Source organism: Cydia fagiglandana, chromosome 15, assembly GCF_963556715.1.
Source record: "Cydia fagiglandana chromosome 15, ilCydFagi1.1, whole genome shotgun sequence".
Lineage (NCBI taxonomy): Eukaryota > Metazoa > Arthropoda > Insecta > Lepidoptera > Tortricidae > Cydia > Cydia fagiglandana.
In genome coordinates, this window is record NC_085946.1 from 7,891,686 (window position 1) to 7,908,019 (window position 16,334).

Below are 16,334 nucleotides of genomic sequence, written 5' to 3' on the forward strand. Positions count from 1 at the left end.
AAAGTTTAGCCAAGCAAGTACTTTACAAAACGAGCTTTTAAACTGTTTCGGATGGGAACAAAGAAACTTTTAAGATTTAATCCAGCATTCCATGAAGAAAGAAAAAAACAAACATCGATTCACGTTTAAGAATTATCCAATAAAAACGAGAATCGTCTGGATATGCTTTTAAAAGGGCCGCTACGAAACATTTGAAAAGTGTCAAAAAACCAAATAATTTATCTCAAGGTGTCAGAGCCGTTCGTTAGAAGGCATTTTATTGAAAATAGTTGTAGGTAAATTATCGAAATTGACAACACACTTGATTTTTTTTTAATTCATAGTTTGGCTTGCAGTACTTAATGTTAAAATGAAACCAAAACTGTAATTTGGCAGACATATTTATTTATACTCGTTAAAGTTCAGCTTCATCAAATAGCACGTAATATTTATTTACAGATCGAGTAAAGGTACAAAATTAATCACAAATAAATAACTTTAATTAAGCGCTTAGCATAAACTATTCAGATTTTGGTTGTTCGAACCCAAATTTGTTCTTAGGAAGAGACAAATTTTGGTATTTTATATTTTCGGTTTCGCACTACATAACGAACTTAAATTATTAAGTACACGTTTAAAGCTAACATCAACTTTAAACAAATAGACTACAACATGGGATTTGATGATTATTTTTGCGGTAATTTACACGTTAATATATATTTAGATATCTGCTTGAGAAAGTATAGCTAATTGTCATAGTTTGGATCTGTCTGTAGGAAATTGAATACCGTTTTGCAAAGAAATATAAGAGAATGAACTCGTACCTATATAAATGTTTGCTTCCTTTATTTACATACATAATGCTTAGATTATTTCTGTCGTCAGACAACAAAAATATAACCTCTTTGCCGTGTTTTTACAATAATTATCATGTTCTTTTATATACATTAAACATGTATCTATTTATTGCTGAAGAAGACATCGTAAGTTCACTAGAATGAGTCAGATCATCCCCATCAAAAGTATTTTAGTAAAATATATCTAATTCTATATTTTAACTAAACAATAATAAGGACTAGTTGTAGAAATAGTTCTAAATTTTACTGATAATACTATACTTAAAACCTGCGTTCATATCGAGATTGAAAACTATACCAAACAAATAGACGTCCAACATTTATTCATTCTGCGTTACATGTACCTATAGTAGTCACATTATGTACAAGCGGTATAAACGAATCGAATATTTAGAAAATTACTAATTTGATTTACTATTTTGTTCTTAACATATTTACAATTCTAATTTTTCTGGTGTTAACCTTACTGTGATTCATAAATACATTTATAGGTATATTTTTTTAATTTACAATCGCCTAAATCTACATAAAAGAATTTTCACATAAGAAGATAATTTATTACATAGCATTTACAACAGGTGACTTACAAAAAGTTCATAACGAAAATTTTAAACGTAAATCACAAAACTTGTCATCGTTTTTCAAACCAGCGTCACTATTTTCACTTGTCCAAATACCTTTTTTATATCACATAAGAAACTCAACTCCACTGGTTCCTTGTTCGTAACTTGTCAGTGTCCACGAAAATTCGTTCACTAGTTTAGGAACTGTAGGTACGGTTTTCTACAGACAGCATGTCGAAGCTGTGACGTCACACAACAACATCCCTAGAAGCAACCTCATTGTTGGGTGCCTCCGGAGTTATCACAGGTTGGAAACAATGAGCTGCGGGCGCAAAGTCTTCCACTAGTTTTCGCTTGAGTACGGAGGAGGATCCGACATAAACGTTGGTCCCTGGAAATGTACCTCGTCGTCTCCGCCTCCACAATACAGCGGCAAGCACAGCCAAACCAAAGGCAATCATGGCTGATAAGCAACCTAATACTAATTCAGAGTCAGGTGCTCGCTCGGGCACGCGCTCTCCTCTCATTGAACTAACAAGGACGGACATAAGTCGGTCACCTTCGCTGACTTGCACGTCTTGCACGCTTTCAGTTGAAACACGTTGAGCTCGACTCGTATCGATGGTCATCGTTTCTGATCTTTCGTTGTCAACGCCCGGGGTTCTAGAAACTAGTTCTACTTGGATATGGTAAATAGTATCAGGCCATAGAGAAAGCGTTACTCGGGTTGAGTCCGTGAACAGGTTGCCTTTTAGTCCACCACCGTCGACTTCCCAGGTAACAAGGTAAACACCGCGAGCTATTCTTGGCTCCCAAGCAATTTCACCTATTACGAGTACTTTCTGGTGAATCAAGGATATTTCTTTTAAAGTCCATTTGTGTTGATCGTGATTTGATGAGTTGGAATCGTGAGCGACCCAGGTTTCGTCTGGGCTGTAGATGGTGACGAGACCGAGTGGGTCCACAACTAAGACGCGAAGGAGAGCTCCCTCGTTGTTGGAAGGTACCCTGGTGGCGAGCGATTGGGTTTGAATGATTTGTCTCCACGGACCCTCGGCAGCTCGTCGCATGACGACATAGACGAGGGGAGTAGGGCGAGATGTGGCGCGGGGGGCGGGGGGTGGCCAGCGGGCTAGCGCTCCGCTAACACGCATGACGCCCTCGCCTTTCGTGTGAATCACAGGCTGTGTCTGCGATGCCCTTGCCGCTTCAGCGTGGAACTCACACGCCACTTTGCATCCAGGGAACTGTAAACAAAATAAAACATGAATAATATGCAACCACAAGTGGTCCCTGTATGCTCGTTATAACAAGGAACTTGTTAAAACCACTATCGACTTGAAATGTAGATCAAAGGTTTCTTGCAATTTGTATTTGTCACAACTGCATTCCTGCGTCGCGTGTGCTTTGTCATTATTATTAAGCACGTCTTTGGAACAGCGTAGTACATTACAAATGATAAAGGCCCATACAACCATTTCCAGTCGCCGTTACGACGCGGTGTAGACACATCTTGTGTCGACACCGTCTGTTTCGGTCACAATTCCAGTCGCAGAGTCGTCGCCGTGTCGACACAGTTACCAGAAATGGGGAAGGGTCGACACATGACACAAAGTGACATAAAGTGTGGTCGCCGTGTGCACACATTGTTACTAGTTTGCGACTACTTTATGCCAAAATCATTCGTTCATTCGTTCATTTTGTTCCTGTCAAATGGAAACTGTCAGATGGAAAAATAGTTAAATAAAAATAAGTGACATTAATACGCCATCTCTAAAACGAATTACAAGACGTAATTATATATTGTTTGCATTTATATTACAATAGGACTTAAATTATAATGGGGAATTAAACTGCTCGAGTGATTTGATAAACTAAGTGTAATATAATCAACGCGCCACCACATTGTTTTAGTTTAGCCGGAAATGAAATTGTTTACTTCTCAGTGCCTGTGTTCATAACTATATTATTTGATGCATTTTTAGTACTTCGATGCGTATACTATACTTAAATAACAGAAATAACGCTTTACATACTACGAAACTTGTTAATTATGATGTATAAATATGGTTTAAGGCTGAGAAATATTGCAGTCACAAAGTAGTCGCAAATGTTTCGACTTTGTGTCGACTCTGTGTAGACACATGACACGCGCTGTCAAAAGTTATTGGATTTGCAAAATGGCTCCTTGTGTTCATTTGTTTTCAGATATTCTCAAAGTGTAAAAATACCGTGGTCAGAGATGGGACTTAATAGATTAACTGTTTATTCGACTAATTAATGGAATAAAAAAAGTTAATCCTCAAATTTTAATCGCGATTAGTCAAGTCGACCTAACATGGATTGAAATTGAATTAATCTGAATATTAATTGAATAAATTATCGATTAAGGGTCGGTTGCACCAAACTGTTACGAACGTTAAAGAGTTCGCTACATTTTTATGTATGGAAAGTTTCATAGTAAAGGCGCGGGGCGCGCCGGCTGACGATGATCAGTCTGTCAAATGTGGTTGGTGCAACTGGCACTAAATCTCGGTTGGAAGTTGACAGGGGGCCATTTTTGTACGTAAAAATAATAGAAATGTCTTGCATGCAGATGGTAGCCAAACACTTTGTCATAAAAGTCGAGATGGGTGTCGATTTATAGGTTTTAGGGAGTGCCGATTTCGAAAATGATGACCATTTTGGAATCCAAAATGGCGGCCATGCACTGTGTCATAAAAGTCGTCATGGATGTCGTTTTATACGTTTTAGGGGGCCCCAATTTTGAAAATGATGACCATTTTGGAATCCGAAATGGCGGCCATGCACTATGCCATAAAAGTCGTCATGGGTGTCGTTTTATAGGTTTTAGGAGGCGCAGATTTCAAAAATGATGACCATTTTGAATTCCAAGATGGCGGCCATGCACTATGTCATAAAAGTCGTCATGGATGTCGTTTTATAGGTTTTAGGAGGCGCAGATTTCAAAAATGATGACCATTTTGGATTCCAAGATGGCGGTCATGCACTATGTCATAAAAGTCGTCATGGATGTCGTTTTATAGGTTTTAGGGGGCCCCGATTTAGAAAATGATGACCATTTTGAAATCCAAAATGGCGGCCATGCACTATGTCATAAAAGTCGTCATGGGTGTCGTTTTATAGGTTTTGGGGTGCGCAGATTTAGAAAATGATGACCATTTTGGAATCCAGAATGGCGGCCATGCACTATGTCATAAAAGTCGCCATGGATGTCGTTTTATAGGTTTTAGGGGGCCCCGATTTAGAAAATGATGACCATTTTGAAATCCAAAATGGCGGCCATGCACTATGTCATAAAAGTCGTCATGGGTGTCGTTTTATAGGTTTTGGGGTGCGCAGATTTAGAAAATGATGACCATTTTGGAATCCAGAATGGCGGCCATGCACTATGTCATAAAAGTCGCCATGGATGTCGTTTTATAGGTTTTAGGGGGCCCCGATTTAGAAAATGATGACCATTTGAAATCCAAAATGGCGGCCATGCACTATGTCATAAAAGTCGTCATGGGTGTCGTTTTATAGGTTTTGGGGTGCGCAGATTTAGAAAATGATGACCATTTTGGAATCCAGAATGGCGGCCATGCACTATGTCATAAAAGTCGCCATGGATGTCATTTTATAGGTTTTAGGGGGCCCCGATTTAGAAAATGATGACCATTTTGAAATCCAAAATGGCGGCCATGCACTATGTCATAAAAGTCGTCATGGGTGTCGTTTTATAGGTTTTGGGGTGCGCAGATTTAGAAAATGATGACCATTTTGGAATCCAGAATGGCGGCCATGCACTATGTCATAAAAGTCGCCATGGATGTCGTTTTATAGGTTTTAGGGGGCCCCGATTTAGAAAATGATGACCATTTTGAAATCCAAAATGGCGGCCATGCACTATGTCATAAAAGTCGTCATGGGTGTCGTTTTATAGGTTTTGGGGTGCGCAGATTTAGAAAATGATGACCATTTTGGAATCCAGAATGGCGGCCATGCACTATGTCATAAAAGTCGCCATGGATGTCGTTTTATAGGTTTTAGGGGGCCCCGATTTAGAAAATGATGACCATTTGAAATCCAAAATGGCGGCCATGCACTATGTCATAAAAGTCGTCATGGGTGTCGTTTTATAGGTTTTGGGGTGCGCAGATTTAGAAAATGATGACCATTTTGGAATCCAGAATGGCGGCCATGCACTATGTCATAAAAGTCGCCATGGATGTCATTTTATAGGTTTTAGGGGGCCCTGATTTAGAAAATGATGACCATTTTGAAATCCAAAATGGCGGCCATGCACTATGTCATAAAAGTCGTAATGGTTGTCGTTTTATAGGTTTTGGGGTGCGCAGATTTAGAAAATGATGACCATTTTGGAATCCAGAATGGCGGCCATGCACTATGTCATAAAAGTCGCCATGGATGTCGTTTTATAGGTTTTAGGGGGCCCCGATTTAGAAAATGATGACCATTTTGAAATCCAAAATGGCGGCCATGCACTATGTCATAAAAGTCGTCATGGGTGTCGTTTTATAGGTTTTGGGGTGCGCAGATTTAGAAAATGATGACCATTTTGGAATCCAGAATGGCGGCCATGCACTATGTCATAAAAGTCGCCATGGATGTCGTTTTATAGGTTTTAGGGGGCCCCGATTTAGAAAATGATGACCATTTTGAAATCCAAAATGGCGGCCATGCACTATGTCATAAAAGTCGCCATGGATGTCGTTTTATAGGTTTTAGGGGGCCCCGATTTAGAAAATGATGACCATTTTGAAATCCAAAATGGCGGCCATGCACTATGTCATAAAAGTCGTAATGGTTGTCGTTTTATAGGTTTTGGGGTGCGCAGATTTAGAAAATGATGACCATTTTGGAATCCAGAATGGCGGCCATGCACTATGTCATAAAAGTCGCCATGGATGTCGTTTTATAGGTTTTAGGGGGCCCCGATTTAGAAAATGATGACCATTTTGAAATCCAAAATGGCGGCCATGCACTATGTCATAAAAGTCGCCATGGATGTCGTTTTATAGGTTTTAGGGGGCCCCGATTTAGAAAATGATGACCATTTTGGAATCCAGAATGGCGGCCATGCACTATGTCATAAAAGTCGCCATGGATGTCGTTTTATAGGTTTTAGGGGGCCCCGATTTAGAAAATGATGACCATTTGAAATCCAAAATGGCGGCCATGCACTATGTCATAAAAGTCGTCATGGGTGTCGTTTTATAGGTTTTGGGGTGCGCAGATTTAGAAAATGATGACCATTTTGGAATCCAGAATGGCGGCCATGCACTATGTCATAAAAGTCGCCATGGATGTCATTTTATAGGTTTTAGGGGGCCCCGATTTAGAAAATGATGACCATTTTGAAATCCAAAATGGCGGCCATGCACTATGTCATAAAAGTCGTCATGGGTGTCGTTTTATAGGTTTTGGGGTGCGCAGATTTAGAAAATGATGACCATTTTGGAATCCAGAATGGCGGCCATGCACTATGTCATAAAAGTCGCCATGGATGTCGTTTTATAGGTTTTAGGGGGCCCCGATTTAGAAAATGATGACCATTTTGAAATCCAAAATGGCGGCCATGCACTATGTCATAAAAGTCGTCATGGGTGTCGTTTTATAGGTTTTGGGGTGCGCAGATTTAGAAAATGATGACCATTTTGGAATCCAGAATGGCGGCCATGCACTATGTCATAAAAGTCGCCATGGATGTCGTTTTATAGGTTTTAGGGGGCCCCGATTTAGAAAATGATGACCATTTGAAATCCAAAATGGCGGCCATGCACTATGTCATAAAAGTCGTCATGGGTGTCGTTTTATAGGTTTTGGGGTGCGCAGATTTAGAAAATGATGACCATTTTGGAATCCAGAATGGCGGCCATGCACTATGTCATAAAAGTCGCCATGGATGTCGTTTTATAGGTTTTAGGGGGCCCCGATTTAGAAAATGATGACCATTTTGAAATCCAAAATGGCGGCCATGCACTATGTCATAAAAGTCGCCATGGATGTCGTTTTATAGGTTTTAGGGGGCCCCGATTTAGAAAATGATGACCATTTTGAAATCCAAAATGGCGGCCATGCACTATGTCATAAAAGTCGTCATGGGTGTCGTTTTATAGGTTTTGGGGTGCGCAGATTTAGAAAATGATGACCATTTTAGAATCCAGAATGGCGGCCATGCACTATGTCATAAAAGTCGCCATGGATGTCGTTTTATAGGTTTTAGGGGGCCCCGATTTAGAAAATGATGACCATTTTGAAATCCAAAATGGCGGCCATGCAATGTCATAAAAGTCGTCATGGGTGTCGTTTTATAGGTTTTGGGGTGCGCAAATTTAGAAAATGATGACCATTTTGGAATCCAGAATGGCGGCCATGCACTATGTCATAAAAGTTGTCATGGGTGTCGTTTTATAGGTTTTAGGGGGCCCTGATTTCGAAAATGATGACCATTTTGGAATCCAAAATGGCGGCCATGCACTGTCATAAAAGTTGTCATGGGTGTCGTTTTATAGGTTTTAGGGGGCCCTGATTTCGAAAATGATGACCATTTTGGAATCCAAAAAGTGCGGCCATGCAATATGTCATAAAAGTCGTCATGGCTGTCGTTTTATAGGTTTTAGGGAGCGCAGATTTCGAAAATAATAATTATTTTGGAATCCGAGATGGCGGCCATGCACTATGTTAAAAGTCGACATGGATGTCGTTGTATTGGTCATGGTCATCATTTTTGAAATCTGCTCTTCCTAACACCTATAAATCAACATCTATGACGGCTTATATGACAAAGTGCACGGCAGACATCTTGGAATCCAAAATGGTCATCATTTTCGAATTCTGCACTCCCTAAAACCTATAAAACGATATCCATGACGACTTTTATGACAAAGTGCACGGCACACATCTTGGATTCCAAACTCGTCATCATTTTCGAAATCGGCACTTCCTAAAACCTATAAAACGATATTCATGACGACTTTTATGACAAAATACGTAGCCGCCATCTTGGATTATAAAATGATCATCGTTTTCGAATTCTGCACTCTCTAAAACCTATAAATCGACATCCGTGACGACGCAAGTTATCTTTATTTTCAGATCTAACAAATTGCTACAGAATCCTCCTCCTTAGTCGTACACTCTTGTCAGAGTGGTCGTGGTTATGGGTTGTCCTTGCTACAGAATACAAAGGACAAAAAAAAAAGCGAGGAGGTAATGAAACAAGCAAAAATACAGATGATTCCTCGACGCAGTTGGATGCTTCTTAAATTGTGTCCAGATTTTTTTGTCATAAAAGTTTTTATTTTTCACATATTACTCTCACAAGTTCCGTGACATTTCGACCTTGTAATTTTTTAAGTAAATGTTTTTGTTTATCTATGAGGATCTCACTAGAATAATATAATCAAGGTATGTTTATATTTGATGATTGAAATAGTAACGCAAAAAAAAAAATATTTGTGTCTTATATTCCTGCCGAAGACTTTTATTTTTCCTTTTCCTTCTACACAAGTTTGGCCAAGTAATAAGAATTTAGGGCTCTCAATTTTATTTTGACTTCTACAACAGTAAAGCTACGAGGCCATGTTTGGTATCGTTTTCGTATAAATTCGCAGTACCAAATTTAGTTACGGTATCACATTGACACCATTCCAAAGTAAAAACATATAAACTTATTAAAATACTTTCTTTTAAACTCCTCTTCACGCTTAAACTGCTGAACAGTTTTAATTTAAATTTAGTACACATATATTTTGAGTCCTGAGACAGGACATAATAAGTTATCTCAAAAATCATCCTTTAAAGGTGTGAAATGAGGTGTAGGGGGGAATTCAGAATTGACTTCTTGAAGTTAATACTGTTTAAGTTTAGGTTTGAAGTCATGTTTTTTTATCATTTTTAACTAAATCAAAGATGTAGACCATACCAAATTTAATATAAATTGGTTCAGCGGTTATTGATTTCCCGTACAAATTGCCACGCCACTTTTCACACCTTCAAAAGATGATTTTGGTTATAAGATCTATCCTATTTCCTGTTCCGGGACGCAAACTATTTCTATACCAAATTTCAACGAAATCGGTTCAGGGGTTAAGCGTTAAGAGGAGTTTAAAAAAAACCGGCCAAGTGCGAGTCGGACTCGCGTATTAAGGGTTCCGTACATTAAGTCCGACTCGCGCTTGACTGCACATTTCTAATAGGTTTTCCTGTCAACTATAGGTAAAGAACTATTTTGTGTATTCAGACGGACAGACATACAGACGCACGAGTGATCCTATAAGGATTCCGTTTTTTGCTTTTGAGGTACCTACGGAACCCTAAAAAGATTTTTTTTTAATTTTGTGGAATGGTGTCAATGTGATACCTTAAATGGATTCAGCAACCCAGATTTATACGAAAACGATACCATACACGGCCTAGCACCTTCACTGATGTAGATATATCAAGATAAAATTGAGAGCCCTAAATAAACTTTCAAGAGCGGATATCTCAAAAACTATTCAACATATCGAAAAAATTGACTGAATAAACTTGTAACAAATTAAATTAACTTTCATTTTGTATAAGTAGCCATGTCGCTAAGATGCATAGTTTCCGAGATATAATCGAAAAACCGGAAAATGGGTACTTCAAACAAAGCCCCCTCTCTTCCCCCCGCTCAAGGGCTACGGCCGGGGACTTTTGATATGTTCACCTCCTAACTTGTCCAAACCAAGTTACAGAGTCAAAAATTGTGTTCCGAGCATTTTCCTCTACAACTTTTTGGAGCATTCGTTGGCTGACCTAAGTAGCTTATTGCATTTCTTTAAAAACTTTTCTGTAAAAGGTTGACGGGTGTTGGGTGTTTATATGGTTTTGGTTGATTATTATCATTTGCATCGCCCATGATGACTTACTAGAATTACTTACGAGCACACGAGACACTAATAGTAGTTTGACAAACCTTGGTTTTTAAGAGGTATTTTATATTGACATTTGCTGTCACAAATTTGCTGTCAGATTTAGTCGCAAACCGCACGCAAAGTGCACACAAATGTGTCGACACCTTGTTACGGAAAAGTGTACACACGGCGACGACACTTTGTTTCGAAACAATTCTAGACACATTGTGTGGACTCTGTTACGACACATCTGACATTTAGTTACCACTTTGATGATTCTGCGACTGGAATGGTTATATGGGGGTATAGTTGATATTTAATTATAATTGATCGGTTTACTTACGCAGATGTCCTTTTCTTCACAGACAGCTCCCCATATTTGGTAGTTAGACTGAAGAAGCTCGCAATTCTCCCAGCACTGCAACAAAAAAAGGTTCACTATTATTAAGTTTCTTAATTGGCACTTTAGAGTCACAGGTACCGACTATTCCGGAGTATCAAAAAGCTTTTTTCATTAATAATACCTGTTATTTTCTATGTATCAGTAAATTACGGAAATCGTTTCGTTTAATTACTCCACGATATCGTTATCAGTTGTTTCGCGTGTACCTAAATCCATTTGTTATTGTAGTTCGAAAAGGCAGTCGTTAGTACGAGAAATTAATCATTAGAAAACGAAACGGTCAAATTCATATTTTTGTTGTCAGGTCATTAATAATCTAGTTGTATCCACAGAAGTATACTTATGGTCTTTTCTAAATATTGATTTAAGGAAATAATATTACATATTGCAAGTCAACCATCAATTTCTAAATACAACTGAAAAAAATACATACATGATCTCACTAGTTCATAGGTACGTCGTTTTTAACCTCATTTGTCGATAAGGTCAATTAAAATCAATTGCTATAACAAGTAACTTTATATCCCATATTAACTGAGAACGTTAGCAGCATTCAACAAATATGTAACTAGAGCAGAAACAGAACTTGTATATCCCCATCGGAATTAAAACAAAACGTACAGCACTCCAATTAAGGAGCGGCGTAATTGACGCCCGTATCTAGCCAAATTTCACAACGGTGGCCTAGCCGAATGCAGCATTTGTCATTGGAAACACTCATTAGTTGGAGTTGACGTTAACTTGACGCCAGCTTTCGCCTCGGTAAGCTTTAATAATTATAAGAACCAACCGCTGATATTAATTGCTGGTATTGACAAAACGCTCTGTCGCTCCGATTTCGAGGATGAAATTAAATGCTTGAATTTTCGTATTTCGTATTTTAATTGGTGACAAAATAAATTACTAAGTTAATTTTGTCACAATAACTCTTTTTAACACAACAAAGTAAGGATTGCAAAGACGAGGGACTGTTGCATATTTGAATTTGTACTTAGCACATTGCCTACTAACTATGACTGACGAGCATCGTAAAACCAACTAACCATGGGTTAATAAACTCAGTCGTCGAATACACAGCTACGTTTACGAGTTGTAACTGAATACTCGTTTTCCTAGAACATTGCATAGGTATACATAATTTAATTTCATGCGTAGGTAATTTAGAACCGTCAAAAGCCAAATTAAAATTATTATGTTGTAAAACATTCAAGTCTAATGCTGAACTTTTGAGATTTGATGATCAACGGGTCATAGAAATTCATGTTTACGATTGTGCTTCATTATTGTATCCAATAAATTCTCAGTCGTTTGGTGAGAACTTAGTGAATGAGGAAGAAAAGGTTTACTTAATAATGAGTTGTCGGACTGCAATTATTAGGTAAATATATTTACATGCCGTTGATTTAGTAATCGTTTATTATTATTATTAGTTTGAATTCTGCAGGAAATAATTTTCTCTCTCAAAATCGAATGAATGTTATTACGTTATATTCATACTTCAATATTCTGATGAAGATTGATTAGATTTATTACTTTGACTGATATGATCGAAACATTTCATATGATATATGATCAAACATCAGTATCTATCTACACTGTTATGTCTCTGTATTGTACTTCTGATCATAATCGGATATCAGTAAGTATATCCGAATATGAATCATCGGGCTTCCTCAAAATATATTCATTTCAAACTGTTTACACGACAACGGTTTCACTCACTTCAATTTTCAGTCGCAATTGTTTGTTGTCGTCTAAACAGTTTAAAATATATAATATTTTAAACTTTCGCGTTTTAAATACATATTAACTCACATTATAGACGGGTCTAACGCGAATTATATTCAATTACCTTTATTTACCGACGTTTCATCATCATGACGTCTATAATGTGAGTTTAAAATATGTCTCAAGAAAGTTTAATTTCGATTATATTCATTTCATAATTCGGTAATTCAATACGGAAGTAAAATTACGAGACACATGCAAAAACCACTAGTAATACTAATGTATTATGATAATACATTAGTAATACTAATGTATTATCAATTTATCTAGTGTATACTAGATAATACCTACATAATATGTGCCTATAGTATTATGTTGGTAAAGGAAGTTAGTACTCACCATAAAGCAATCTGGACCTTGTAAACACGATGACTCCCCGCTGGGACGTGGCATCGCGAACTGTGAACAAGCAAACGTTATGTCCGTTAAAGTACATGTATAGCAAACACAAAACCACGTTGAAAAATATGTTATTAGAATTCGCAACTGCCTTAATAGTGCAGTGTTTAAATAAAAGATAAACGGAAGACACATACAACGGTAGTATGTGACACACACAATGTCATAAAAAAGCAATAAAGAGCTATTAAACCAACCTAGCTCCTGTCAGGCACAAAGTTCGTCGAATCGCACGTTAAATATAAAAGGGGACGTTTAATTATTTGCTGGAGAACCAATACATCGCTCTTTATCGAAGGCAGAGTTTAATACCCCAGTAAAAAAGCGAGCAAAAAAATAAAATGTTCGATTCGAGCAGCAAGTTTAATGTATTTGATAAAAGTGACAGGCATCTGCTTACCGTCGGTCGGTCTTTTTAATTGCCTGATACCGACGGAAATGCGGGTTCTGACACTTTGGCATAATACCAAAGCTTTGCTTACAATGTAGTTTAAAAAAGTTACAGAGGCAACTTTGAAGGCTAATGCAGTTTTTGTCTTCTTCTTCTTCCTCGCGTTATCCCGGCATTCTGCCACGGCTCATGGGAGCCTGGGGTCCGCTTGACAACTAATCCCATGATTTGACGTAGGCACTAGTTTTACGAAAGCGACTGCCATCTGACCTTCCAACCCAGAGGGTAAACTAGGCCTTATTGGGATTAGTCCGGTTTCCTCACGATGTTTTCCTTCACCGAAAAGCGACTGGTAAATATCAAATGATATTTCGTACATTAGTTCCGAAAAACTCATTGGTACGAGCCGGGGTTTGAACCCGCGACCTCCAGATTGCAAGTCGCACGCTCTTACCGCTAGGCCACCAGCGCTTCATATATTATACAGTACTCTATAATCATGATTGGCCTTTTAGATACTTCATATTGAGTGACATTAAATAAAAACTGTCATATTTTATGAACACGTTCATCCCTACTAAGATATCAGATACACGCTGTGAATACATATCAGAGTTGTAAATTCATCGGTAATGCATCATTATTCACTATTTATTCATCTGTAAAACGCTACTTGATATCAATTAAAATAATGTGATCCATCATTGATAATAATCTCACGAACTTGCCTCTTCCTTTTGGCCTCGAGGCACATGCTTGGCAATCTCTTGTTGATAAATTTCTATTTGACAATAATAAATGGTTAATATGTCCTTTCATTTTGTTACTAGACAAAAGCTGATGCATAGCAAATAAAAGATCTCGTTAACGATTCATTATTAATATAAACGATTACTATTTGTTTTTATCTATAGGTATATGCATAAAAAATTTACATTATTCTAGCTCATAAACTTTCGAGACATCATACGCGATAAAAATTCAAGATAATTTAAGGTAGGTGCATATTATAATCTATTATAATGCTGGTAAACATATGTTTCAAAGTTTGGAGGGCAAAATAGTAATAAAGCATACCATAATAGTGTTCTGATTTTTTACAATAAAGGCTAAACCTCAATAGCTCTGATTAACGGTGATGTTAACTTAGGCCCACTTGCACCATCTCACTAACCCGGGGTTAAGCGGTTAAACCGTTAACCTAGTGTCAAATTGTACTGTTAACCATGGTAACTCTAGGTTTAACCGGTTAACCCCGATTTAGTAAAATGGTGCAAGTGGGCCTTAATAAACCATGTCTAAGTAAATGTATTCGATCAGGTAAAGCTTTCTCAGCCAGTGAAAAAGTGGTAGCGGGAAAGTCGCCCCATTCACTCACGTTCTGTGCCTCTAACATTTGAACTCGTCAGTATAAATCTGCTACCGCTGATCAGCAGTTCAATTGACGAGACGATTTATTGTCCCACTGTTATTTTCTCACTGGACTTTTAAATTCATCGCATGGAGCAATGGATACTTCGTTTTGGCATGTATCCGAGAGGAGAAATATTCTAAAGGCACAGTAAACAAAACGTGTGCAATTTGCGCATTTCTGAAGCCGCAAAAGCCTTTGAAGTCTTACAAAATCTTAGGTAATACATATGAATAACAACTAATTGTAATTCATAACTTCAAGATACACATAGTAGAATAAATAAATTATTTTTATTAAAAGAAAGCTTTGTAAGACTAAGAATCAGTAGCAAAGAAAAGAAATAATTCATATTTAGGTTACTATCATTGTGGCTAATGATGCCAATCTCGGACAGAGGCCATCAAGCGACTTCGTCGGACGGAGTTATTAGAGTAATCATCGTAATTTTTCACACAATTTCTTTTTTTGACCACTACTATCTCACGTCTACTAATGACAACAAAAAACGAAGTGAAGTATTGCACACAGAACTACTAACTTACAACGGTTTCATACTTTTGAAGTTGTAATCTAATCCTAAAAGATTGACGTGACCAGCTTTTGGGCCCGATTAGGATTTTGAAATAGACTTTTCATCACACTTGCTCGGAAAAGATGTATTTACACGTAGGGCTTGCGGGCGGAAAATTGAAATTTTCGCCCTAGGGCGGAAAAAATCTTTTCCGAGCAAGTGTGATGAAAAACACTTATTTACACGTAGGGCTTGCGGGCGGGAAATTGAAATTTTCGCCCTAGGGCGGAAAAGTGTTTTATACAGAAGTTTGTTTTTATTAATTCTCCTTTTTTTCCTTACAAGTGTGATGAAAAACATTGTGTGTGCCACGGGCGGTAAAGAAATTCCGAACTCGTGAACATTTTAAGCCCTCGCTTCGCGTCGGGCTTAAAATTGACACTCGTTCGTAATTTCTTATTTCCCGCCCTTAATACACAATGTACTATTTAGACATCACCAAGAGATACGATAACGATATGTTTAAGATCTAATCTGTCAAATTTGACATATGCGCGATTCTGGAGATACTCTTGAACGATTTCCACAGGATATGACTTAGAGATCCAATACACATCTAATAGATATCTTACTCTATCTAACGTAAAAGTAACATTGGTTGCCCGAATTGCGCTGCAAAAGAGAACTAGTTGATATCTAAACTATAACTATCTAGAATGGATCTAGTACGTGTCGTCTCTTGTGAATATCTTGAAGTTCGAATACGGCAGTTTGTGTATGGTCGAAAAAACGGTATAAAATCCAAACAATTCGTAAGCCTACCTCAACTTTCACCTTTCGGGTTATAACGCCTATAAATTCAATTCAATTATTGCCAGTATTGTGCAAGGCCTTCCAGAGTTCAAATATGAAAGTTAAACAAAACAAAACGAAATATACTTCGGCAACTGCAAAGGGAAGTGAGTGAATAATGAATGACGATTGAAAACGGCCGAGAGCCCTCGTATTTGTGTTAGATGCCGCCGCAGATTACCCTTTTCTTAATCAAACAACGTTTATTGAATATTATTTAATTAATCTTTCGTGTTTGACTTCGGGTTGAATAGAAAGTAAGAATGAAAAA

The 16,334-nt window shown here is 37.8% G+C and overlaps 1 protein-coding gene across 1 annotated transcript in view; it reads right to left on the reverse strand.

Moving 5' to 3' along the window:
- Positions 1-364: 364 nt before the first annotated feature.
- LOC134671309 (uncharacterized) overlaps positions 365-16,334 on the reverse strand; it is a 45,227-nt gene continuing 29,257 nt past the window's right edge. Inside the window, exons 2-4 of the mRNA XM_063529134.1 lie at positions 12,836-12,895; positions 10,649-10,723; positions 365-2,646 (exon numbers count right to left, since the gene is read on the reverse strand). Of these exons, the coding sequence (XP_063385204.1) occupies positions 1,648-2,646; positions 10,649-10,723; positions 12,836-12,895 (1,134 nt within the window). The 3' untranslated portion in view covers positions 365-1,647. The remainder of the gene's footprint in view (positions 2,647-10,648; positions 10,724-12,835; positions 12,896-16,334) is intronic.